Source organism: Cetorhinus maximus, chromosome 6 (assembly GCF_964194155.1).
Source record: "Cetorhinus maximus chromosome 6, sCetMax3.hap1.1, whole genome shotgun sequence".
In the NCBI taxonomy this organism is placed as follows: domain Eukaryota; kingdom Metazoa; phylum Chordata; class Chondrichthyes; order Lamniformes; family Cetorhinidae; genus Cetorhinus; species Cetorhinus maximus.
This window is the reverse complement of record NC_135884.1, coordinates 137,286,992-137,314,967: the sequence shown is the minus strand read 5'-3', so window position 1 is coordinate 137,314,967 and position 27,976 is coordinate 137,286,992. Positions and strand designations below refer to the sequence as shown.

The 27,976-nt window shown below is 42.1% G+C and overlaps 1 protein-coding gene across 1 annotated transcript in view; it reads right to left on the bottom strand.

The window, feature by feature from the left end:
- LOC144682185 (solute carrier family 66 member 2) overlaps positions 1-27,544 on the bottom strand; it is an 81,447-nt gene extending 53,903 nt beyond the window's left edge. The window contains exons 1-3 of the mRNA XM_078544571.1: positions 27,255-27,544; positions 26,430-26,879; positions 6,070-6,203 (exon numbers count right to left, since the gene is read on the bottom strand). Of these exons, the coding sequence (XP_078400697.1) occupies positions 6,070-6,203; positions 26,430-26,647 (352 nt within the window). The 5' untranslated portion in view covers positions 26,648-26,879; positions 27,255-27,544. The remainder of the gene's footprint in view (positions 1-6,069; positions 6,204-26,429; positions 26,880-27,254) is intronic.
- Positions 27,545-27,976: the final 432 nt, after the last annotated feature.

Sequence of the window (27,976 nt, the reverse complement as noted above, 5' to 3'; positions counted from 1 at the left end):
CTCTGCCATCTTAATACCTGGGCTCATTCAGGGCGTTGGCGCTTGCGGGGGAGGGCAAGAGAGAGAAAGCACCATAGCCACTCACCTTCACACTGCTCTTTCAATCACAAACTGTTTCTCTCCTGTATTTGCTGCTGATAGGCTTACTGGTGAGCCTATCAGCAGTAAACAAGGGAGAGAAGCGGCCTGTGATTGGAGGAGCAGCTCCTTGCAGGTCTTTCACTGAACTTGCCTGTATTTGGAACATTGAGTCCGCAGGCCGGGTAGAGAGGCATGATGGGCCAGGTTGTGTCCCTCATATGTTGGACCACGGGTCGGGTAGAGAGGCATGGCGAGTCAGGCTGTGTCCCCCACATTTTGGACAGCCCTGATTTAGGTGGTCGCTATTCTGTGGGATATAGAGGAACATGCAGGCTCTGCAGACACTCCAATACATGCAGGAGAGACAAGAGATGCAGGGAGAACGTGGGGAAGAATTTATTTTAATGCAGTGAGTGGTAATGACCTGGAACTCACTACCCGCGAGGGCGCTGGAATGGAAACAATCATTGATTTAAAAATGAAATTGCATGGGCATTTGAAGGTGATAAGCCTGCAGGGCTATGGGATAGAGCAGGAGAGTGGGACTGACTGGATTGCTCCATGGAGAACGGGCATGGCCTTGATGGGCCGAATGGTCACCTTCTGTGCCACCAATGGCTCTTAAGTTCATAAGGTAATCATGGTAACGAATGCCATTCAACCCATCTTAATTCATTAATCCAGAAAGACTGGCATTTGCTCACACACCTTATAATAGTATGTGCTACAGTTTGAAACCGCACACCATATATAATTAGACAATTGGCTGAAGAAGAGTGCTGCTAGTTCTGGAAAGCAGAAATAATCTACAATAAGGTAAGAAACAAGTACTTTATTTAGGAGATACCTTTACACAAGGGCCCAGATAAATCAATGAAATATGTTTCCCAACCTTAAATATGACATTTACATTTTACCCACGAAGTACATAGCTCATTGTTATTTAAAATGAAATGATAGAAGACATTCACATTTTATTTTTGAAGCTCACCGATAATTAAAATAGAATGGCTTCTTCATAACTAAATTATTTAGACTGTTGCTATTTTTTTTTATTGTTTTCGGATTAGTTAACATCACCGACTTAATTCTGCCTTTGTTAACTCTGGTATTGTAGCGCATTTAGTGATAATGCATTTTATGGTGGAACTGATACTCAGCTGAGTTCAAGCTGACCATGTTGTCCACAACACAAAAGCAATATACAGTTCACATTTTTTCTTTCAGTTGGACAGGAAACTAGATTTTTCTTCATTAGTTTTTTTTTTCTACCAATAACTTATTAAAATTATTTCTAGGTAGCTGCTTTATTTCAATTCAATTCTGGTTTCATCAGAACCTATGCGGGTTGACTGAATCAAATGTAATATTGTTTATACTCAGATAAAAGCAAAAAACTGCGGATGCTGGAAATCCAAAACAAATATTGTTAATTGTTGTTAATATAATATTGTTTATACTCAGAAACAAAAAACTACTGCGGATGCTGGAAATCCAAAACAAAAACAGAATTACCTGGAAAAACTTTTTGTTTTTTTCAATAATTTATATAGATTTTTCTTTTCCCACCTATTTCCATTATTTTTAAATCTACAACTAATACCTTGTCAGTCTTTCCATCCCACCCCCACTAGAGCTGTACCTTGAGTGTCCTGCCATCCATTCCTAATTAGCACATTTTCTTAGATAATATCACCACCTTCAACACCTCTTTGATCCTTTTGTCTGTGACATCTTTTGATTACTGCTCCTATCACTGCTTGCTTGTCCCTACAACCACCCCACCCTCAACATCTCTCCCCCCGCCCCGCATCTTAAACCAGCTTATATTTCACCCGTCTCCTAACTATACTCAGTTCTGTTGAAGGGTCATGTGGACTCGAAACGTCGACTCTTTTCTTCTCCACCGATGCTGCCAGACCTGCTGAGTTTTTCCAGGTAATTCTGTTTTTGTTTTGTTTATACTCACTTGTTTTTGCTTTGCACTGCAAATATATGAGAAGCGTAAAATACAATAGAGAGCTTCAGAAATAAAATGAATTAACTTTCATACGTAGAACGTATGTTTTCAATAAATAAAAATAATGGCGTTTTATTCAGTAAATTACCATTTACTGAATAAAACACTCAATACTAGGTCCCCTGCCCTCAGTACTAGGTCCCCTGCTTTTTATGGCGGATATTAATGATTTGGACGTAAATGTAGGGGGAATGATCAAGAAGTTTGCAGATGACACAAAAATTGGTCGCGCAGTAGCTCGCGAGGAGGATAGTTGTAGACTGCAGGAAATATCAATGGACTGGTCAGGTGGGCAGAAGATATCAATGAACTGGTCAGGTGGGCAGAAAAGTGGCAAATGGAATTCAACCCGGAGAAGTGTAAGGTAATATATTTGCGGAGGTGAAACAAGAAAAGGATTACACAATAAATGGGAGGACACTGAGAGGAGTAGAGGAAGTGAGAGAACTTGGAGTCCACAGATCCCTGAAGGCAAGAGGACAGGTTGATAAGGTGATTAAGAAGGCACATGGAATCCTTTCATTTATTAGCCAAGGCATAGAAAAAGAGCAGGGAAGTTAAGCTGGGACTAAAACATTAGTTAGGGTGCAACTCGAATACTGTGTGCAGTTCAGGTCACCTCATTACAGAAAGGATGTAATTATATTAGAGAGGGTACAGAGGATGTTGCCTGGACTGGAAAATTGCAGCTACTAGATTAATTCGATAGGCTGGGGTTGTTCTCCTTGGAACAGAGGAGGCTGAGGGGAGATTTGATTGAGATGTACAAAATTGTGAGGTGCCTGGATAGAGTAGATGGGAGGGCCCTATTTACTTTGGCAGAGAGGTCAGTGACCAGGGGGAATAGTTTTAAAGCGATTGATAGAAAGATTAGAGGGGAGGTGAGGAACAATTTTTTTCACCCACACGTTTGTGAGGGTCTGGAACTCACTGCCTGAAAGGGTAGTTGAGGCAGAAACCCTCAAGTCATTTAAAAGGTATCTGGATATGTAGCTCAAGTGCCATAACCTGCAGGGCTACAGACCAAATGAACCATGGAACCATAGAAAAGTTGTGGTGCAGAAAGAGGCTATTCAGCCCATTGTGTCTGCACCAGCCAAAAAAAGAGAAAGAAAGGAACTAGCCATTCATTTTCAATTCACTTTCCAGCGCCTGGTCCGTAGCCTTGCAGGTTACAGCACTTCAGATGCAGATCCAGGTACCTTTTAAATGAGTTGAGCGTTTCAACCTCAACCACCAACTTAGGCAGTGAATTCCAGACACCCACCATCCTCTGGGTGAAAAGGTTTTTCCTCATGACCCCTCTATTCCTTCTACCGGAATCACAGAATTGTTACGGTGCATTAGGAGGCCACTCGGCCCATCGTGCCTGCACCGACTCTCTAAATGAGCATTATGACTTAGTGCCATTCTCCTGCCTTTTCCCCGAACCCTTGCACATTGTTTCTATTCAAATGGTCATCTAATGTCCTCTTGAATGCCTTGAATGCCAATCATCTTAAATCTAAAAGTGGGATTAGGCTGGGTGGCTCGCTTCTCGGCCAGCGCAGACATGATGGACCAAGTGGCCTCTTTCTGTGCCGTAAACTTTCCATGATTCTATGTTAGTGTGTTTGAAGGCAGACAAATCTAACTTTGTAAGAAGTACATGGGTTACACGTAGACAAGCAAAACGTTCATAGTGGGATCGTCTTTAGGATAAATTGCGATTTGTTAAGAAGTAGATGGCTCCTTACTCCATTAGACTCCCTAAGTTTTGATAAGTTTTGCTTTCTTATATTTAGCCATAATAGATGAGAAGGTGGAATTGAAAAACATTCCCTATTCATCAGAGGAGCAATATGTCGTAAGGTCAAAGAAGGAGCTCTAATTAGGTTGTGTGCTGCCAGAATTGCTTCTTTCCAGCAATTCCAAAGTGCAAAACAACTTCATATTGCAAATGTGGCAACACTGGCATTTGTTAACCATCTCTAGTTGTCCTGAAAAGCTGACTGGATTTCGAAGATACTTCAGGGGAACTTTAGTGTAGGCCAGAATAATAGAAATGACAGGTTACCTTCTCTGAAGGAGAATAGTGAACTCATGAGTTTTTACAACAATTTAGCAGTTTTTTTTTTCTGGTACCAACCCACAGATAACATTTCTATGGAATTCAATTCCATGACTTGTTACATAGGTTGCTGGACCAGGCTCATCACCTCTGCTCTCACATTAGAAATCTTTAATTCATGAAGGGATATTGGAAAATTTAGTTACATCTATTTCCCATTTAATAAAATGATGAAGCAGTAACAAACTAGATGCTTAAGATAACATGTGCCATATAGAAATGCAATGACACTTGTGGCAAAATGGCACCAGTTCAGTCATGAGAGTGTGATCCGTAAACATGGGTAACAGAATGGATTACCATATTCATCTTTTACTCTGAAGGCACAGTTAAAGGGAAAATTTTATTTTGCCCTTCCTGTCCACTCAAATTGGCTCTCACCCTACCTTTCCTAACTAACTACATTCATATCTCTGCCCTTGAAGTCGAATTACTTAAGGAGAAATTATCATCGCTCGATTTCACTAGTGACCCAGTTCATCATATGTCAAAATATATCATCCCTATAACCGATGTGAGTACACCTTAGGATAATAGTTTTGTTGATATTCAGGCACATAGCTTCTCCATCACCAAAACCACTTACTTCCAACTCTGTAACATTGCCTGTCTCCACCCCTGCCTCAGGCTGTTGGCGGCTGAAACCTTCATCCATACTTTTATAATTCCAGTGCTCTCTTGGTCAGCCTCTCGCCTTCCAGCCTCCACACACTTCAATTCATCCAAACTTTTGCTCCCTGCAACCCAACTTGCAGAAAGTTCTATTCACCCATCACCTCTGTGCTCATTGACCTTCACTGGCTCCTGGTTGGGTAACACGTTGAATTTGAAATTGTCGTTCATTTTTTCAAAACCCTCCATGGCCTTACTCCTCCCTATCTCTGTAACCTCCTCTAGCCCTACAACTCTCCAGGGTCTCTTCACTTCTCCAATCCTGGCCTCTGGCACATCCACAATTTCTATCACCCCACCATTGTGACCATGCCTTGAGCTGCCTAGCATCCAAGTCCTGGAATTTTCTCCCAGAACATCTCTGCCTCTATACCTCGCTGTGCTCTTTAAAGACTCTCCTTAAAATCTATCTGTTTGACCAAACTTTTGGTCACTTGTTCCTGTCAATGCTTTGGGCTGGTTTATAATGTTAATGGTGCTATGTAAATGCAAGTTGTTGTTGTTCCACATTTCAACTATTACTGACAGAGACACTGTTGCCTCACTTACTCCAGTTATTATGACAGCTTACTGCAAAATCATCATTCAAACTATTATTACAATTTCTTCTTGAATGCCCATGCGCCTTCAAAATACTGAAAGATTGTTACAATTTATAAATTATCACTTTTAGGTCTCAGGTGCTATTCACACTACTTGTGCCATTAAAAGCTTTCATATCTTTTTAATGTAGCAGGATGTTCCTATTGGCTTCAATACATTTTACCATAACGCAAATAATTTTCTATCTACAACAGGTTTTGCTGCAGCTCTCAACAGCTAAAATGAAATTCAACAAATTGTGCACCTGTTTTGTCTGCTGTGCCTGTCTCAAGTGTCGGAAGTACTAATTTTCCAGGTACAAAGCCAAAGGTCTTGGATTTTCATATTCCATCATATCTTAGATTCTACCTTAAATTCCAATTTTGTGAAAACCTTTTGTCTCCAAACTATATTGATCAATTCTGAAAAGGGAAAGGTTTCAACTACGCTCATGGACAAACTTCACAACAAAAGCAGACTAATACAAATTTTACATTCATTCATTAACTCAAAAATGATTTCAGCTTCTTTTATTTAGAGCTCAAAATGACAATAGTTATTTCCATAAACCGGTATGTTATTATCAACGCATGAAAGTACAAACCTGTAAAAATGTGTCGACTGGTGCTCATTCTGGAAGATCTCTGTACAGTACTGCACAAGTGCAGCAAGGCCAGCATGGTGATTATCATGACAATGCTCTGCCATAGGAGGGTAAGTTCAAAATGTTTCCCAAACCTGCATAAATAGTAAACAACGTCGTTAGAAGTTTGCATGCAGCATAAAATATTTCTTGAAAAGTATAAACGTAAAAATGATGCAAATATGTATGACAAGTAAACTCCCTACTGGTCAGCTGAACGTATCCAGTGAGTAGCTAAGACATAAAAGACAGAGATTCCAGCCTTAATTCCAGGCTTTGCTGAATTAGCTCACTACAACCAAGTTAGTGCTATGACATGACAACTGGCCACAAGGCTCCTTTGTGTAAAAAGGGAAAAGTTAACCAGGCTCCTGATTGCTATTCAATAGTCAAATAAATATTAATCCAGGATATTCCATGTGGTCGAATAGCTTAGTGTCAATTACTGTAAAACTTGAACATTGTCAATGGTCACTTGAAGATATATAGGTTATTCAGCACGATGCAAACCACACTCCAACAAGCTGTCAAAACTTTCAGGAGAGAGCATTAGAAAGGAATGTCAGAAAATTAAATGGTTTTTAAACATTGGCAACATAACAGTCTGTTTCTACCAATTAACTACATTCAAATTTTCAAAAAGTCACAGCAACAAGTCATAAAACCCTGTCATCTTTCTATGACAGGTTAAATAATAGCACAAAAATCTAGGCTGACACTCCAGTGCAGTACTGAGGGAGTACTTTTGTCAAGAAGATATAATAATGTCTATAATATTATTGGAAATTATTTTAAAATAGAGTTCTGGTGGTCTCTGTGTCTATGTGTGTGTGTGTGTGTGTCTTAATTGGATTAAAGCCAGCTGGTTTAGAGGCTTTGATGTATAGAAGAGAAGTAGGTTTGAAATCTTAATTAGGTGAACATAGGCAAGTTGCAAGGTGAAGTATAAAGAGGGTAATTTGCAATTTTAAATAAATTATTCATAAGAATGGGTGAAATATTACATCTAACCACAAGAAGTCCAATACAGCGTTTACTTTTTCCAAAACTTATTAATAAAATTGGTGTTATGAAAGGGTTGTATTGTTCGAAGAGTTAAAGTTCAAAAAACCTAGTGATACAATGATAATTTGCATTCAAAGAGGAAAATATGTATAAAGGAAAAGAAGGCTGTTGGTAAGAGAGAAGGAATTCTAAGATATAAAGCCTCCAGCCTGTAAGCCTCAAGCTGCTGTCTGCAAAGACCTAGAACTGAAAGAAACTCATTTTGAAGTCAACTGTCCAGAGTGTGCTTTGCCAGGGGTCTGTTTAAATCTATGGGCAGGATCTTCTGCTCGCCAACACGTAAAATGACGGGATGACATCGGGTGGAACGCCCGATGTCACCCCACGTCATTTGCATTTTCAGGCTGGTGGGGGTGCAGCTGAGTCAGCTGTGCGCCCGCCGACTTGTCAACGGTCTATTGAAGCCATTGAAAAACTAATTAAGGTCATTAATGGACCTGCCCGTCCAACCTTAAGGTTGGCGGGCAGGCTGGGAGCCCTGGCGAGCTTCGGAAAAAGCTTGAAACCCCATCCATGGGCGGGATGAGGTTTTATGGGGGTGTTTAAATTTTTACCCAATCTTTCAATAAAAGTTATGGATATGTCCCAACTCATGTGACAGTGTCACATGAGGGGACATGTCAGGTAAATTTCTTTATCATTTGTATTAAAAATTTTAATTCCGAGGCGACCTCCCTGAGGCAGCACTTAGCCTCAGGGAGATCTGTGCGCTGTTTCGCGTGCATGCGCGAAAGAGCACCCTCCCGGCTGAGGGAATTCCCCCCACCCCCCGCCCGCACAGGGAGTGCATAGTGCTTCCTGGTGGGCGTCACGCTCGGCAGGCCTTAATTGGCCTCTTGAGACTCAGTGGTCTTATTATAACTGAATCCAAGGCCTGCATCTCGAAACACACAGATTGCAAAAATTGGTTATGGCAGTTGTTTCAAGTTTCTCTCTGGATTTTGAACAACTCAGCATTTGCCATCGGCTGTGTCATAATAATTGGGGGCTCACCTGGGATATATTTGAAATTCCTTGATTTTTTTTTTGGAATTGGTGAATCTCAAGGTTACAAGTACAAGAAGCACTTTGAATTCAGGAGTGAGTGTGAAGGATTTTTGAAGTGGTGAGACTGCAAAAATGGCTGTATCCATGACTAAATCTTTTTTAGGAGTAGAAGATATAACTTTGATTGGGTTACAGAAAGTATCTAAGAATAAGTTAAACAGAGTTGGCGGATAAGTTGCAACTGGGGTTACCTGTGGGGGCTAGGAAAGCAGATATAATTGAATCACAGCATTTGAAGTTGGGAATGATACCTGACACTAGTGAGTCATAGCTGGAAGTAACGAGACTTCACTTAGAAATGAAGAAGCTTGAATTCGAACAAGCAAAGGAAATGAAAAAAACTGGAACTAGAGGCAGCAGAAAAAGAAAAGGAAAAAGAGAGATTATTTCCAAAAAAAATGGAAATATGAAAACTTTATCTCCAGAGGGAAAAGTTAGCAATGGAAAAGAGAATTAATGAAAGAGGCAGAAAATATCGGCTTAAAAGGCTGGATGTTAAAAAAAGAGACGTCAGATTCTGAGGAAAGTTCCAAAGAGGAAAAAACCTTTAACTTAAAACCCAGTGGGGAGATGTTTAAATTTGTACAAGCTCTTCCAAAGTTTTGAGGAAAAAAATGTTGAAGCGTCCTTTATTTCATTTGAGAGATAGCTGAACAGATGAAATGTCCACAGGAAAACTGGACATTGTTGTTACAATCCAGGTTGGTGGGTAGAGCACATGAGGTATATGCTTTGCTATCAGAAGAAATGTTGGTGAATTATGATGTGGTTTTATGATGTGGCTGTTCTGAGTGCACATAAGTTGGTTCCTGAGTCATACAGGCAGAATTTTGGGAATATGAGAAAACAGCCTGGGCAAACTTATATTGAGTTTGAGAGAGAAAAACAAAGTAATTTAGACCGGTGGATATGGGCATTAAAAATAGAGACAACATACGCTACCCTTAGAGAAGTAATTCTTTTGGAAGAACTTATAGATTCAACTTCTTCGGTAGTGAGAACTCATGTGGAGGAAGAGAGGGTTCAAACGGTAAGACAAGCAGCAGATAGCTGATGATTATGAGCTAGTTGATAGAGCCAAGACATTTTTTTCATCAGCCTTTTAAACCAGAAAGGGATAAAAAGTTGGAAGGTGAAAGGAAGCTGGGCAGTCAGGGAAGAAAAAGAGTAGCTGGAAATTCCCTGGGAGTTCTTTTTTCAGAATGAAAAGGAAGGTGCTGAGAGTAGAAATGGCACTTGAAAACCAAGGTGTTTCATTGTAATAAAGTTGGACACACAAAGTCAGTGTGCTAGAATTTGCAGGGAAAATCTGTTGGAATTATTGGATGTAGAAAAGTTCTGGAAGCAAGAATACTGTGGGTTCTGAGGTTCAGGCACAGGAAAACCCAGTGTTTCTGTACAGATAAAACAGGAAGAATCAGTGATAGGTAAAGAATTGGGAATGCGTTCACAATTTACCCAAAAGAATTCAGAGCAGCAGGTTTCAGAAATGCTTAAATATTTTGTGTGTGAAGGGAAAGTCTTTCCATGTGTACAGGGTGAAGTAGGTAAAGATGTTAAAATCTTAAGGAACATAGGGGCTAGTCAATCCTTAATATTGTGGGATAGCGTAAGATGGGTTAATAAAAATGAAGCTGTCTTTTAGAATTATGATGGTTCATTTTTCGATAAGGAGGGGGTCAAGATGATATAATAATGTCTATAATGTTATTGGAAATTATTTTAAAATAGAGTTCTAGTGGTGTCTGTGTCTGTGTGTGTGTCTTAATTTGATTAAAGCCAACTGGTTTAGAGGCTTTGATGTATAGAAGAGGAGTAGGTTTAAAATCTTAATTAGGTGAACATAGGGAAGTTACAAGGTGAATTGTAAACAGCGCAATTTGCATTTTTAAATAAACTATTCAAAAGAATGGGTGAAATATTACACCTAGCCAGAAGTAGTTAAACAATGTGTTTATTTTTTCCAAAGCTTATTAATAAAATTAGTGTTATGAAAGGGTTGTATTGTTAGAAAAGGAGAGGTGGAGTTCAAAAAACCTGGTGATACAATGAGCTGAAAGAAACTCATTTTGAATTCGACAGTCCAGAATGTGCTTTTCCAGGGGTCTGTTTAAATCTATAGGCAGAATTTTGCCCTTGGTGGGCGGGATCGGTGGGGGCGGTCGGGATGCTGCCCATGATCTGGACCAGACCGTGATTTTACACTGGCGGGCCAATTAAGGCCCACCCGGCGTGAAACACGACGGGCAGCGCTCAGCGCTGCCTGTGTGGGTGGGGGTGGGGAGGAGGGGGAGGAGGGCGAGCGGGGCGAGCACGAACTTCACACATGTGTGAGAGTGTGCGCTTCATAATCTCCCTGAGGCACAGAGCTGCCTCAGGGAGATGAAGCGTTTTAAAAAAAGAAAAAGGAAATGAAAATGTAACAAAACATGTCCCCTCATATGACTCTGTCACATGAGCAGAGAAATGTTATTAATTAAATTTTAAAACATTTATTTTATTTTTATTTGCTTTTGGAAACTTCGTCCCACCCGTGGATGAGGTTTCCAAAGAAATGCAAAGCCCGCTTGGCCTTTTCATCTGCCTGCCAACCGTAAGGTTGAACGGGCAGCGAAACATTTAAGTTAATTGATTATTTAATGGCCTTAACAGGCCTTTTAATTGTCAGCGGGTGTGCTGCTGACTCCGGCATGCACCCGCTGACCGAACTATCGCATGACTGCGCGTTGACGTTGACATGCTTGGCTGACATCAACACACGTTATTTTAAGCTCAAGCAGGTCAGGCGTGCACCCGACTGCCAAGTGAAAGATTCTGCCCTATGTGTTTTACTGTTGCCTTAATGGAGGTGTAACTGAGAGTCAGATTAAATTAGGGGATTTTTTTTAGAAGTTATTATCGTAGTAATTTATAGATGTATGTATGTGCTTGCAATCCTTTCATTAATAAATGTTTAATTTAGTTTTATAGAAACCTCTTCAGACTCAGTGGTCTTATTATAACTGAATTCAAAGCCTGCATCTCGAAACATACAAATTGCAAAAATTGGTTATGACAGTTGTTTCAAGTTTCCCTCTGGGATTTGAACAACTCAGCATTCACCACTGGGTTTGTCATAATAACTGTACTGTTGGAGCTGCCAACTTTTGGATGAGATGTTAAACTGAGGCCCCATCTGCCTACTCGAGCAAAAGAATGTATGGCACTATTTCAAAGAAGAGTAAGGAAGTTATTCCCCGTATCCTGGTCAAGGTTTTTCCCTCAATTGCCACCAGATTACCTGGTCATTCTCACACTGCTGTTTGAGGGAGCTTGCTGAACACATATTGGCTGCCACGTTTTCTACGTTATTTCATTGGCTGTAAAGTGTTTTGACGCCTGGTGGTCATGAAAAACGCTTCATATAAATTCCAATCTCTCCTTTCTCTTTTACAATACTGCTATCCTGTAACTGACATCTAAGATTTATAGTGCGCTAACTTGTTTAATTTCAAAGAAAAAGTGGTGATTGAGGAAGGGAAGAATCATATTAAAGAACATCAATTCCTGTCTTCTTTTTCACAACAGTACAAAGAAATTGTTGTGCTATCATATTATTCATAAAGAAATTGGAATCTCTTGTTATGTACATCTGGGGTGCCACATTTTACTGCTGCACTGCAGTTATGTGCCAGGTAACAATGCATGAGTCTACCAACTGCATGGAGAGCAGCAAAAATATACACTCGATGAAGCTCCTGTATTTTGAGTATAAAACCTGACTATTTGCAACTTATGGGAACCAGAAGACTTTTTTTTTATTATTCGTTCATGGGATGTGGGCATCAGTGGCTAGGCCAGCATTTACTGCCTATCCCTAATTGCCCTTGTTCAGAGGGCATTTAAGAGTCACAGCAGATTTCCTTCCGTAAAAGATATTAATGAACTAGATGGGTTTTTTTTTGACAATCGACAATGGTTTCACAGTCGTCATTAGACTTTTAATTCCATATTTTTATTGGATTCAAATTCCGCCATTTGCCGTGGTGGGATTCAAACCCAGGTCCCCAGACCATTACCCTGGGTCTCTGGATTACCAGTCTAGTGTCTCTACCCCAATACCACCACCCGCCTGCGGTGATGTATGGTGGCAGCTGGTGTCATTGAGTAAAAAGCCAAACATTTTAAATGAATTAATGCTGAATTAGATTGCAAAATCAACCCAAATTAGTGTCAGAGAGAGAAAAACTGAGTGAACCATGCAAAAACAAAATAGCCATCACAGCAATAAACTCACAGCTCCAATCCAGGATGAATTGGGAGGCTGATGATTCGTAGGGGCATTTGAAAGGTTTAAACACATGTACAGACTGACAATCATTTGCTTTCTAAAAGGCGCTAGTGAAGAGGAATGGGTCAGCTGCAGCCTGTTGTGGGCAGGAGAGAAAAGGGTTACATTTGTTTAGTAGCTGGAAGATGAGTGAAGATGACAGCATAAACCCACACAAAATTTTAGAAAAATTCAGCACACATTTCCAGCCAAAGTCAAATCACTGGATCTACCAGTATGAATTTCAAGGCCAGAAGCAAGAATCGGGTTATGAAATTGTCAACAGGTTAACAAGTTTGAAAAATGCAACTAGAAAATGTAAATTTAAGGACATAGATGAAAGGTTGATAGATCAGCTCATTTGGCAATCTGCACACCCTCAAGTATGAAAAGAATTGGCTGGAAATGACAAGCACACAATGTCACTAGCTCTTAGACACTACCAGAGCACATGAAGTCATGAGAAGACAGATGAAGATGCTGTCTACTCAAATGGCTAGCTTTCAGTTAAATCAAGAGAAAGCCAGAAAGGTTGATGCAGTGAAACAGCAACAAAAGAATGCACACCAGAGAGAAAGATATGCAAGAGCTGTGGATGACCACGAGTTCACAGCCAGAAGGAAATGTTCCACGTATGTATCAGGCTGCAAAGCTTGTGCAATGCCCAATCACTGGGAAAATATGTTCAGAACAAAGAAAGAATATAGTAAACAAGTTATCAGAGACAGAGCCACAGTGTGATTGAGAAGTAAAAGAAACTAAAACATCCATACCCTGGAAGATGATGATTTTAAGGACACAATAGGCATTGGAGCCACACAACTGCATGACATAGCTGATACGACAGTTCCCAGAGAAACCAACATAAAGGGGAATCCCAAAGTCTTCTATAGGCATATAAATAGTAAAAGGGTGTTAAAATGAGGAGTTGGGCCGATTAGAAACCTAAAAGAGAATTTACACATGGATGAAGGGGCCATGGCTGAGGTATTAAGTTAATGCTTTGCATCTGTCTTTACCAAGGAGGTAGATGCTACCCAGGCCATGGTAACAGATGAGGAAACTCTCACTAGAAGGGTTCAAAATTGATAAGGAGGAAGTGTTGAATAGACTGTCTGTACTTAAAGTTGACAAGGCACTAGGACCAGATGAGATTCATCCAAAGATATTGATGGCAGTGAGAGTAGAAGTTGCAGGGGCACTGGCCATAACCTTTCAGTCTTCCTTAGACTCGGGTGTGGTGGCAGAGGACTGGAGAAATGCAAACATTACACCTTTCTTCAAAAAACGTTGTAAGGATAAGCCCAGCAATTACAGACTATTCAGTTTAACTTCAGTGGTGGGCAAAATACTAGAAACAATTATTTGGGATAGAATTAATGGTCACATGGAAAAATATGGGTTGATAAGGAAGAGCCAGCATGGATTTCTAAAGGGGAAATCGTGTTTAACTAACTTGCTGGAGGTTTTGAAGAGGTAATAGAAAAAGTCAATAAGGGTAATGCTGTTGATGTGGTGTACAATGGAATTTCAAAAGGCATTTGACACGGTGCCACACAACAGACTTGAGAGAGAAGTTATTGCTCATGGAATAAAAGGGACAGTAGCAATGTGGATACAAAATTAGCTGAAAAATAGGAAGCAGAGAGTAATGGTCAATGGATATTTTTCAGACTGGAGGATGGTTTGTAGTGGAGTTCCCCAGGGGTTGGTATTGGGACAATTGCTTTTCCTGATATATATTAATGATCTAGGTCTTGGTATGCAGGGGACAATTTCAAAGTTTGCGAATGATACGAAGCTTGAGAGTGTTGTGAACTGAGAAGGGCTGTGTGGAACTTCAAGTGGACATAGACAAGTTGGTGGAGTGGGCAGGTAGGTGGCAGATGAAGTTCAATGTGGAGAAGTGTGAGGTGATGCATTTTGGTAGGAAGAACATGGGCAGACAGTAAATAATAAGGAGTGAAATTTTTAAGGGGGTGCAGGAGCAGAAAGACTTGGGTGTATATGTGCTTAGATCATTGAAGGTGGCAGGACAGGTGGAGAGAGTAGTTAAAGCATTTGGCATCCCGGGCTTTATTAATAGGAGCATAGAGTACAAGAGCAGGGAGGTTATGCTGAATTTATATAGGACACTCGTTAGGCCTCAGCTGGAATTGTGTGTACAGTTCTGGGTGCCACATTATAGGAAGGATGTGAACACTTTGGAGAGAGTGCAGAAGAGGTTTACAAAAATGGTTCCAGGGATGAGACACTTCAGTTATGAGGATCGATTGGAGAGGCTGGGTCTGTTCTCCTTGGAGAGAAGAAGGCTAAGAGAAGATTTGATAGAGATATTCAAAACCATGAGGGGGCTGGACAGAGTAGATAGGGAGAAGCTGTGCCCGCTCATAAAAGGATCAAGAACGAGAGGACACAGGATTAAAGTGATTCGCAAAACTTTTCCACACAACAAGTGGTTCGGGTCTGGAATGCACTGCCTGGAAGTGTGGTGGAAGCAGGTTCAATTGAGGCATTCAAGAGGGCATTAAATGATTATTTGAATAGAAACAATGTGCAAGGGTACAGGGAAAAGGAAGGGCAATGGCACAAGGTCATAATGCTCATTTGGAGGGCTGGTACCGACATGATGGGCCGAATGACCTCCTTCTGTACCGTTAAAATTCTGTGATTCTGTGATAACTACCAGTGGCTTTGGCTGAAAATCTATCTTAACGAGGTCTACCAGTTTGTTAAAAGATTTAGAATTGGGCGTGTCCGGGGCCATCAGACGTCGGATGAGGTTATATGTCTTGCTCCCGCAGACACTTAAAAAGATTGCTTTCTGCTTCTCCTCCGCTGATATTTCATTCACCATGAAATAAAAACCTAGGCACTCTATGTACCGGCTCCAGTCTTCCATGGATGAGCCATAAAGATCAATTCTGCCGAAGAGTGGCACGACTGGTGAGTATACTTTTCTTTGTTTCCTTGATGAACTGCTTCAGTGCATGTTGTGTATAGTACATACTGCATACTGAGAAAAAACTTTTTCACACAACGAGTGGTTCAGGTTTGGAATGCACCGCCTGGCAGTGTGGTGGAGGCAGGTTCAATCGAGGCATTCAAGAGGACATTAGATAATTATTTTAATAGAAACAACGTGCAAGGGTACGGAGAAAAGATACAGCAGTGGCACTAGGTTATAATGTTCATTTGGAGAGCCGGTGCGGACATGATGGGCTGAATGGCCTCCTTCTGTGCCATTAAGATTCTGTGATTCTGCAAAAAGAAATTCACACATCCATTCAGATCCGGAAGAGGGTGAGAAAAAAGCCCACAACCATGAAGCTGAACCTAGATACCGGAGCACAGAGTAACATCATCCTGCTCATACTATATACTGAACATTTGAAAGTAAATGGGTACCCAAGGAAAGGAGCTCTGAAACTGGTAGGGGGGCATAGGATGGGGGGACTGAGATTCAAAAGCTAAGAGCAACCCAACTCAGAGAGACACACAAAACAAATGATAAAGCTGAAAAGAGAGACATAATGCCCAAACTTTTCCTCTTGCACTCATTGGGACAAATGCAAGAATGCCAAATTTCAAACTATCACAACAATTTATACAACAGGAGGAAAGGATGCTGACTGGTTGCAAGTCCATTCTGTTTGGCCAAGGCATTGCCATGCAAAAGGCAACAGGGAACAATAGGCTCCCCATGCTTCTGAGTAATTCAAAAAAGTTGCAAGGCTTTGTTTGCAGAGAACAGGTCCCTGCATATGAATTTATTTCACTTCTAGCAAGTGTAAATGAGCCACATTACGAGCTCGATTACTTTAAATTGCTTGCTAGTGTAGCTGTTGGAGTACTCAGGATTGTTCACATCTAATAATAGACATTTTGTTTTGGGTTTTGCAAGTGTTCTCTACTCTGCCCATTGTGAACGGCGAGAGGAACACGTTGTTTAATTCAATCAGCAAATCATTGGAATGTTTGCCTATGTAACTGGCATTGCACCAACACTGAAATTCATATATGACGTTGCTCAATTGTGTGGGAAGCAAAATGTCCTTTTGGCCTGATGGCAGCATTCTTATAGTGGAAAATGCCACTTAAATCACCATTGCACAGTAGCAGCATGAAATGGCTTGCTCAGCCTGCTATTCAATTTTTTGAGAAACATTGCCTTTCCATGGTAATTTGAGGCAGACACTTTTCAGGTTCGAAATTAGCCTTCTTGGCAATCTTGTAAATAGGGCCATAGCCATTCACTCAACTTGCAAGCTTGATACAGAATTAAAGAGTATCAAAGTTATCCTGCAGGACAATGGCTGTCCTGATCAGATCATTGTTCGCTGTGTATTGCACAGACTCACAAATGATCCAAAGCCCAACACTTTAATTGCAAAGTGCCCAGTCTACCTCCAATTATCCTGGAAAGGCAAAGTATCTCAAAAATTTGAGAAGCATATTATGCAAGCACTGCATGCTACTACTATGCAGTGGCTATGCGAGTGGCATTTTCCATTAATTGGATGCTGCCATCGGCCCAAAATGATGTCTGCCTACCATACAGTTGAGCAGCATCATATTTGAATTTCATTGCAGCTAGAATGCCGCATACGTAGGCCACATGTCCCAACCATTGGCTGATCGACCCATAAAACATAGCCTCCAGCTGCTGGTAGTAGGCAGAGTACAGACCATACTCAACCAGCACCTGCTTGCAAAACCCAAAACAAAATATCTACTGTTAGATGTGATTCCGCGATTGGGCAGAACGTGCTGAACAACCTTGAGTGCGCTAACAGCTGCACTAACAACCAGTATAAAAGAATCAATTGAGCTGGTAACTTGGCTCCTTTACAGACTGCTAGAAGTGACATACATTCACACAGGGACCCATTCTCTGCAAACAAAAGGAATATATTCAAGCTTTGCATCTTTTTGGCTTTACCCGGAAGCATGGGAAGCCAATAGTTTCCCATTGCATTCTTCATAGCAACACTTTGGCCAATCAGAGTCAACTCGCCAACCAATCAGCACCCTTTTCTCTTGTAGCATAAATTGTTGTGGTCATTTGAAATTTGGCATTCTTGTGTTAGTCCTGATGAGTGCAAGAGGAAAAGCTTCAGCAACATGTCTCGCTTTTCAACAATATTCATGCCCTGGACTAGCAAATGAAATGAAAAAATATGATACCTGTATGTTCTACATCACTGAAACAGTTAGTCCTGCTATCCTGGGGTTGAGCATGTGAAGAACTGCAGCTTATCTCAGTAAACCACAGATGAAAGGAGGCCATGTTGAAAGTTGAAGGTACTATACCTATTAAAAAGTGCCCCCTGATCACAGGCAAGCATGGGGAGGCGAGGCAATGGTGTAGTAGTATTGTTGCTGGACTAATAATCCAGAGACCCAGGGTAATGCTCTGGGTTCGAATCCCGCCATGGTAGATTTTGAATTTAACAAAAATCTGGAATTAAAAGTCTAATGATGACCAATCTAATGCCCTTTAGGGAAGGAAATCTGTCACCCTTACCTAGTCTGGCCTACATGTGACTCCAGACCCACAGCAATGTGGTTGACTCTTAAATGCCCTCTGAAATGTCTGAGCAACCCACTCAGTTGTATCAAGCCACTACAAAGGTCACAAAAAAGGAATGAAACCGGATGAACCACCCGGCATCAACCTAGGCAGCAGAAAGAACAACAGCAATCTCAGCTCTGTCGACCCTGCAAAGTCCTCCTTACTAGCATCTGGGGGCTAGTGCCAAAATTGGGAGAGTTGTCTCACAGACTAGTCAAGCAACAGTCTGACATAGTCATCCTCACGGAATCATAACTTACAGATAATGTCCCAGACACCACCATCACTGGCTATGTCCTGTCCCACCAACAGGGCAGACCCAGCAGAGATGGCAGCACAATGGTATACAATTGGGAGGGAGTTGCCCTGGGAGTCCTTAACATCGACTCCGGACCCCATGAAGTCTCATGGCATCAGGTCAAACATGGGCAAGGAAACCTCCTGCTGATTACCATGTAACACCCTCCCTCAACTGATGAATCAGTGCTCCTCCATGTTGAAAACCACTTGGAGGAAGCACTGAAGGTGGTAAGGGCACAGAATGTACTCTGAGTGGTGGACTTCAATGTCCACCACCAAGAGTGGCTCAGTAGCACAACTACTGACTGAGCTGGCCGAGTCCTAAAGGATATAACTGCTAGACTGGGTCTGCGGCAGGTGGTGAGGGAACCAGCAAGAGGGAAAAACATACTTATCCTCACCAACCTGCCTGCCACAGATGCATCTGTCCATGACAGTATTGGTAGGAGTGACCACCACACAGTCATTGCGGAGACGAAGTCCCGTCTTCACATTGAGGATGCCCTCCATCGTGTTCTGTGGCACTACCACCATGCTAAATGGGATAGATTTCGAACAGATCTAGCAACTCAAGACTGGGCATCCATGAGGCGCTGTGGGCCATCAGCAGCAGAATTGTACTCGAACACAATCTGTAACCTCACGGCCTGGCATATCCCGCACTCTACAATTACCATCAAGCCAGGGGATCAAACCTGGTTCAATGAAGAGTGCAGGAGGGCATGTCCAGAGCAGCACCAGGCATACCTAAAACTGAGGTGACAACCTGGTGAAGCTATAACACAGGACTATGTGCGCGCCAAACAGCATAAGCAGCAAGTGGTAGACAGAGCTAAGCAATCCCACAACCAATGGATCAGATCTAAGTTCTGCAGTCCTGCCACATCCAGTCGTGAATGGTGGTGGACAATTAAACAACTCATTGGAGGAGGAGGCTCCACAAATATCCCCATCCTCAATGATGGAGGAGCCCAGCACATCAGTGCAAAAGATAAGGCTGAAACATTTGCTACAATCTTCAGCCAGAAGTGCCGAGTAGATGGTCCATCTCGGCCTCCTCTGGATATCCCCAGCATCACAGATGCCAGTCTTCAGCCAATTCGATTCACTCCACGTGATATCAACAAACGGCTGAAGGCACTGGATACTGCAAAGGTTATATGCCCTGACAATATTCCGGCGATAGTACTAAAGACTTGTGCTCCAGAACTTGCCGCGCCCCTAGTCAAGCTGCTCCAGTACAGCTGCAACACTGGCATCTACCCGGCAATGTGGAAAATTGCCCAGGTATGTGCTGTGTAGAAAAAGCAGGTCAAATCCAACCTGGTCAATCACCGACCCCATCAGTCTACTTTTCATCATCAGTAAAGTAATGGGTCATCAACAGTGGTATCAAGCAGCACTTGCTTAGCAATAACCTGCTCACTGACGCCCAGTTTGGGTTCTGCTAGGTCCACTTGGCTCCTGACCTTATTACAGCCTTGGTTCAAACATGGACAAAAGAGCTGAACTCCTGAGTTGAGGTGAGAGAGACTGCCCTTGACATCAGGGCAGCATTTGACAGAGTGTGGCATCAAGGAGCCCCAGCAAAACTGGAATCAATGGGAATCAGGGGGAAAACTCTCCACTGGTTGGAGTCATACCTAGCACAAAGGAAGATGGTTGTGGTTGTTGGAGGTCAGTTATCCCAGCTCCAGGACTTCACTGCAGGAGTTCCTCAGGGTAGTGTTCTCGGCCCAACCATCTTCAGCTGCTTCATCAATGACTTTCCTTCCATCATAAGGTCAGATATTCACTGATGATTGCACAATATTCAGCACCATTCGCGACTCCTCAGATACTGAAGCAGTCTATGTCCAAATGTAGCAAAACCTGGACAATATCCAGGCTTGGGCTGACAAGTGGCAAGTAACATTCGCACCACACAAGTGTCAGGCAATGACCTTCTCCAACAAAGGAGAATCTAACCATCGCCCCTTGATGTTCAATGGCATTACCATCACTGAATCCCCACTATCAATATCCTGGGGGTTACCATTGACCAGAAACTGAGCTGGACTAGCCATATAAATACTGTGGCTACAAGAGCGGATCAAAGGCTAGGAATAGTGCGATGAGTAACCCACCTCCTGACTCCCCAAAGCCTGTCCACCATCTACAAGGCACAAGTCAGGAGCGTGATGAAATACTCCCCACTTGCCTGGATGAGTGCAGCTCCCACAACACTCAAGAAGCTTAACAACATCCAGGACAAAGCAGCCCACTTGATTGGCACCACATCCACAAACATTCACTCCCTCCACCACCGATGCACAGTAGCAGCACTGTGTCCCATCTACAAGATGCACTGCAGGAATTCACCAAGGCTCCTTCAACAGCACCTTCCAAACCCACGACCACTACCATCTACAAGGACAAGGCCAGGGTATAGATGGGAACACCGCCACTTCGAAGTTCCCCTCCAAGTCACTCTCCATCCTGACTTGGAAATATATCACTATTCCTTCACTGTCGCTGGGTCAAAATCCTGGAACTCCCTTCCTAACAGAACTGTGGTTTTTCCCACACCACATGGGCTGCAGCGGTTCAAGAAGGCAGCTCACCACCACCTTCTCAAGGGCAACTACAGATGGGCAATAAATGCTGGCCCAGCCAGCGAAGCCCACATCCCATGAATGAATAAAAAATATCTGATACAAACGCATCTGGAGTCTTTCAATGAAATGGTTGAATGCTTTGAAGATTTTGAGTATCACGTCACTATAGACCTAGTGATGAAACCAATCATTCACCCTCACGTAAAGTACCTAGAACTAAAATGAAAGTTTGAAAAAGAGCTCCAAGTGATGGAAGAAAAAAATGTGATCGCCAGAGTCACAGGGCCTAAGACTGAGTAAATTCCATCATAGCGAGAGAGAAGCCAAATGAACAGCTAAGAATTTTCCTGAATCACAAACATTTTAATCAAGTAATGAAGAGGAATCACCACCATATTCCAACACTGGAAAAGATCACACCAGCACCGGTGGGACAGAGGTTTTCAGCCAGCTTGATGCCAGAAATGGCCACTGGAACATGAAGCTTGACAAGGAATCTTCACTGTTGACAACATTCAACACACTGTTTGGCTGGTACAAATGGCTTTAAAGTGAGCCAGGATGTGTTCCAGGAGAAAGGAGAATGAGACATACAGGGGAAGCAAAGGAGCAGCTGACATAGCTGACGATATTCAGATCTATGGGGTAGATAAAAAGCTCCTCAGAGTTAGGATTTCACTCTGAAATACATGTCAAGATGAGGTCTAGCAGATGCCCTATCTCAGATGTCGCCACAGGGGAAGCAAGAGATTTTTAAAAATCAACATATAAAGATCCATCAGCTAGTGAACATAACACCACTGAAACTGAGTTGAATTAGAGATGAGACCAGCAAAGATGAAGAGTTACGATATTCTCTCAGTAAGTGATCCAGAGATGGCTTAATAAGATACAGCAAGCCCATATGGTAGTACTGGTCAATTAGAGATGACAACTCACTGGAAGATGGTGTTCTGCCAACTGGATCCTGAATAATCATACCCAAAATGATGCAGGAAAAACTTCTCCACAAGATACATCAAGGCCACTTGGGAATGGAGTTGTGTAAGCTCAGAGCTAGATGAGCTGTGTAGAGAGGCACCTACAAAAGTATCAAAAGAATAGTGTCTACATGCAACGTGTGCCAGAAGTACAGAAACACACAGCAGAAAGAGGAGATGATAGCTACTGAAGTACCACCCAGACCATGGCACACTGCGAGAGCAGATTTACTCACATAAAAACAAGAATGGTATCTCATAGTACAGACTGCTACTCAAAGTTTCCTTTTATTCAAAAGGTGAAAATTTGAGAGCTACAACAATCACCTCAACAGTATGAGTTCCGCTTGCTCAGCAAGGAATTCCTAAAAGATTAATACGTGACAACAGAACCCAATTCACCTCCAGAGAATTTAAGAAATTTGTTGTACAGCATGGATTCAACATCACCTCATCACCACATTACCCGAGGGGACACGGGTTTATAGAAGGACACATCTAGGTGGTCAAAGGAACCCTCACAACATGCCAAGAGACAAAAGAACATATAAACCTTGCCTTATTGTCAGTCTGATCTGCACCTGTCAAGGCTGACATGAAATCACCTGCAGAGCTGTTGAATGGAAAAAAGTATAACACAATTCTTCCAAGCAAGATACTTCCTCCAAATGACCAGGAGGAAGTAAGACAACAACTCACTGATGCACAGATAGAAGGAGGTCTATACTTCAACAAGCCTGCCAAATCCCTGCCCAAGCTGTTGAAAGGACATACTGTAAATGTACAGGATTCAATCATGAAAACCTGGAATGCAGGAACTCAGCCAAAGTTGTTGGCGAAGCTGAGGTTCCAGGTCATATGTCATAGAGACCAAAACCAGTAAGCAAATGAGAAGGAGCCGATTCTATATTCGACCTACGCCTGAGATGGAAATGCAGAGGAGAAAATTAACAACACCAGCAACATCACTAGCCAGTGGGACATCATCATCAGCATCACCAACAAGTGGCGAAACATTCACAACGTCACCAGCAAGTGGCAGAACATTAGCAACATCAAGCAAGGCTCCTACAACACCAGGAGCAGCATGCCAACTCACCACAGAGTGATGATTACAAAATCTACAAGATAGAGACAAAACATCCTACCATCTAAGCACTACTCTGAATAATATTTTGAGAAGAAAACAAGCTATAACAGACTCCAAAGGCGTTCAGTTTATTTATAATATTGATTGTTAATCTTCCTTGGTTTAGGAAAAAAAGTTAATAATTGGAACAGTTATATTGATATAGAGGCATGATATATTTTTATAATTGTTATGAAAATATACATCTGGGGTGCCACATTTTGCTGCTACACTATAGTTACGTGCTGAGTAACAATGCATCAGTTTACCAGCCACAGCAGCAAGAAAGTAATTATTTCTAACTTTTGGGGAACCAGAAGACATAACAGAAATATTTTCTTTAAGCTTTCTCCCAAAATATTATGACAGTCATGAAAACTGATCACTGGTTTTATATACATACGGTCAAGGTGTATATATGGTCAAGGTGTTTAACGGTTCACTCTACCCCAAACATGCAAATGTTTAATAGTAGTTCGATAGAATTGGGTTCCACTGTAGTTATTTTCCTTGTGTGCTAGGTTAAGGGTTAATTTAAGACAGACATATCAAGTCTCACACTAAATTTTTGAGATTGGTGGCTGTAGTACCAGTGCCACGGACGTCTTATGGCGCAGTGGGTAACATCGCCAACTCTGAACCAGAAGCTATGGGTTCAAGGCCCATCCCAGGACTTGATAGCCACAGAAGGTGCATCTGGTTGTTTTTCAGATTGGAGGAAGGTTTGTAGTGGAGCTCCCAAAGGGTCAGTGTTGGGACCCTTGCCATTCCTGATATGTTTTAATGACCTAGACTGCAGTGTGCAGGGCATGATTTCAAAATTTACAGATGATACGAAGATCGTAAATGTTGTCAACTGTGATGGGGATAGTCTTGAACTTCAAAAGGACATAGACATGTCAGTGGATTTTGTAGACAAGTGACAGATGAAGTTCAATGCAGAGAAGTATGAGGTGATTTATTTTGGCAGAAAAAATATGGTGAGACAGTATAAAATAAATGGAGAGCCTTTAAAGGTGCAGGAACAGAGGAACCTTGGTATATATGTACATAGGTCATTGAAGTTGGCAGGGCATGTTGAGAGAACAATTAATAAAGTGTATAGTATCTTAGGCTTTATTAATAGGGGCATTCAGTATAAGAGTAAAGAGGTCATATTGAACTTGTATAAGACACTAGTTAGGTCTCATCTGGAGTACTGCGTCCAATTCTGGGCCCCACACTTGAGGAAGGATGTGAAGGCTTTCGGGAGAGTACAGAGGAGATTCACAAGAATGATTCCAGGGATAAAGAACTGTAGATATGAGGATAGATTGGAGAGGTTGGGACTCTTTTCCTTGGAGAAAAGAAGGCTGAGAGGAGACTTGATAGAGGAATTCAAGAGCCTGAAAGGTATGGACAGGGTAAATAGTGATAAACTGTCCCCACTCAAGAAAACATCAAGAACTAGAGGGCAAGATTCAAAATAATTGGCAAAAGGAGTAAATATGATGTGAGGACATTTTTTTTTCACCCCGTGATTGTGGCATGGCCAAGCGAATTGATTGTCAACCTGTAAATCCTTCCAATACACCCAGGAGAATGTCCTGGTCAGCCAGAACCGTGTGGTCACTGCAGTGCAACAGCAACCCCATGTTAAAAGACTCCACGTGCAAGTGTCGGGCTCCATGGCAAGTGTCTTCCTTGTTTCAAGGGACTGCTTGAGAAAGTACTGATAGGAGTTCCCCATTTATACTACCCGACTATTCCCTTTCCCAGAAGCATGCTCTGTGTGCATGCATAGAGCCTCCTGACCGGCAGTTAAAGTTTAAGTGTTTAGAGTTTGTAATAATTACACCATCTAAATATTTACATTAACTGGAAGTAGGTGGAAAATAATCAAAGAAGTCTGAGAGCACTTTTAAAAATGATTTGACCTTTCACTAGTGTTACACTGCAGTTTACATATGGGGTTGCCTCTCCCAGTGAGTCCCACACTGCATCCCTGGAGCTAAAATGGGCCCTAATTCTGGATTTATGATGCAACTTTAATAAGACACATAAGTGACAGTTTAACTGGGAAGAGTGCTGTGCACATTAAAACCATGAAGTTTGAGACCTCTCTTGTAGCTGATTTCACAATAGTCTGCATTCCTAAATAATGTCATATAAATTCGGCCTAAAAGTATAAGTAGCTTCTCAGGAAATAGTTTGATGAGTTTAGTCCATTATTAGTCTGGAGGCAGTATAGAAAGAAGCACAAATTATGAGGAAAATCTGGAGGAATTTGGGATCTTCAGTCTTGGAAGGAGGCAACCAAGAAAGGACCCTATTGTATAAAAATATATAAATTATGCAGAATAAATAAATCCGGGACAACAATAACTTGTATTTATATGGCACATTTAACATAGTAACATGTCCCATGATGCTTCACCAGAAGCATTATCAAAGTTTGACACAGCCCATGAGGAGATATTAAGGCAGACTTGGTCAATGAGAAAGGTTTTAAGGAGCATTTTAAAGATGAAAAGAAAGGTAAAGAGGTTTAAGAAGAGAATTACAGAGCCTTGGCAACTAGAGGCACAGCCATCAATGGTGCAGCATCTAAAATTCAGGATGCTCAAGAGGCCAGGATTAAAGGAGCGCAGATAATGTGCTGTTGAGAAAATTACAGAAATAGGAAGGAGCGAGGCCCTGGAGAGATTTGAAAACAAGTAAGAAAATTTTTTTAAAACGAGAGGTTGCTTAACTGGGAGCCAATGTAGGTCAGCGGATGCAAGGGTGATGGGTGAATGGAACAAGATGCAAGTTAGGACCTGAACAGCAGAATTTTGGATAATCTCTAGTTTACGGAGGAGTAGGACACAAGAGGCCAGCCAGCAGTGCATTAGAGTGGTCGAGAGTTAACAGAAGGAACATGACTCCAAGATATTTCATGAAAGTGGCATAGGTGAAAATGGTGAGTTATGTGGTACCAATATCAGAATGTTCATCCAGAGTGACTGACATTTGGGGTAGTCTTCTGGATAAGGTAAGTGGCTCCAAAAAGCTGGAATTTTTAAGATCTAGTGCATAACGGTCACTGGTTTTTTTTCTGTTAAAAGTTAAAGTGGCCCAAATGATTTCCAGGTTTGTAATTATTCTGCTGTCTGTCTTCCTTATCCTTTGTGACCGGAAGGCTCTCTGTTTTACTCTCAAACTCCGTCAGCAGCTCTTCATGAAGGTGGGGGGTGGGAATACATCGAGTGGGAAATAAAGCTTTGAAATAATACTGTGCAGAAAAAGCTTCGAGAATTAGTTATGAAAATGACTTCGGGTGCATTCGCCGGACACTCACCAAAAGAAGAGGCGCAGGATGCTCGCCACCAGCATCACCAAGCACACCTGAGTGGAGAAGCCCTCGGCGTTGCCACTCTTTTGGATGTCGCGATATTGCGGTATGTACGGAAGCGCCCCGCCGAAGACCATCAGAAAGGAGGCGACCCAGGACAGGAAAGACCAGGCGGAACCGAAGCCCAGCTCAGGGGGGAATCCGCGGGGCTCTGCATCAGCCATCGGGATGAGCAAAACCAATAGAAAGCAAAAGCGGAGTGTCACGGTCAACTTGCTGACTTCCAGTGAACCATAAAGTATAGTAGATTCTGCAAACCCCAATGACAGCGCTTCATGGATGAGCAGGAGCTGTCATAACATGTCAGCTTGACTGGTGCGTTACCAAAAACTCCTTTTAACCAGCTGGATCAGGAAGTTTCTGTGCTCCGACGCAGCTTTCGTACTTCTTCCTGTTCTGTGTGTTTAAAATAGGACATTTTTTTTTAAAAACCTGCAACGTTATTTGATAAATATTTCAGTCCCGTCCCCCTCCCAGTGTTTACAATCATGGGATTGGTTTGAGTTTAAAATGATCTTTCATTCCCCACGCCAAACAAATGTGTGGCCGGTCCAAGCCTTGGGCTGCATTTTTGTTTTGCTTGTTATGATGGTGCTGGGTGGGGGATTTACGAAATCCTATGTTACATAAGGTCGCCACTGAAGAGAGGCAGCTTGCTGAATGCTGCACCTTTGCCTTTAACCGCATTGGCGAAGCGGACCTGCCCGGTATCCAAACCCGTTAACGATATATGCTCAATAAATAAATGCCAGACTATGGTTTCAAGCTTACCTTAACATGCTAGGACGGATTCCGGAAACTGTTTCAGCTACATAGCATCTAAAGACTGCACTTCCTGCAGGATGGAAATACAATATCGCCAGCACTGTCACTGTACTCTTGTCAATATCTCCTCTCTGCAGACCGTAAAACAGCAGCTCAATATCCAGAGGTTGGGGGCAGAGCCGCCTGCTGCACTTTCACTTTCTAGTCACTTTCATTTAGATATCATTTCTAAACTTGTGTTGGCTGAGGTCAAGTCTGTCAAGCGCGAAGCTGAATCTACTTGCACCGCAGCCTATGTATTCCAGATCACACAAGTTAGTGCGACCTATCGTGCTCCACTTCCTCTGCAAGTTAATAACAAGTCAAAACTTGGTGTGGCGAATAGGGCGCCAGTCAAACTGTTAGTGTTAACAAGCCCTCATATGTATGTGTGTGTGTGTGTGTGTGTGTAAACAGAAAGACGCAGTATCACTATATATAGACACATAAACGAGGAAAGTAACCTTTCCACCAAAGTTGCCTGTACTGGGCAAAAGCAAAATACTGCAGCTCCCGGAAATCTGAAATATAGATTAGAAAATGCTGGAAATAGTCAACAGGGCAGGAAGCATCTGCGGCGAGGGAAACAGAGTTAATGTTTCAGGTTGATGACCTTGGCCTGACCTCTTGAGTATTTCCAGCATTTTCTGTTTTGTTTACTGGATCCTCCTTCTTGTTATGTTTTAATA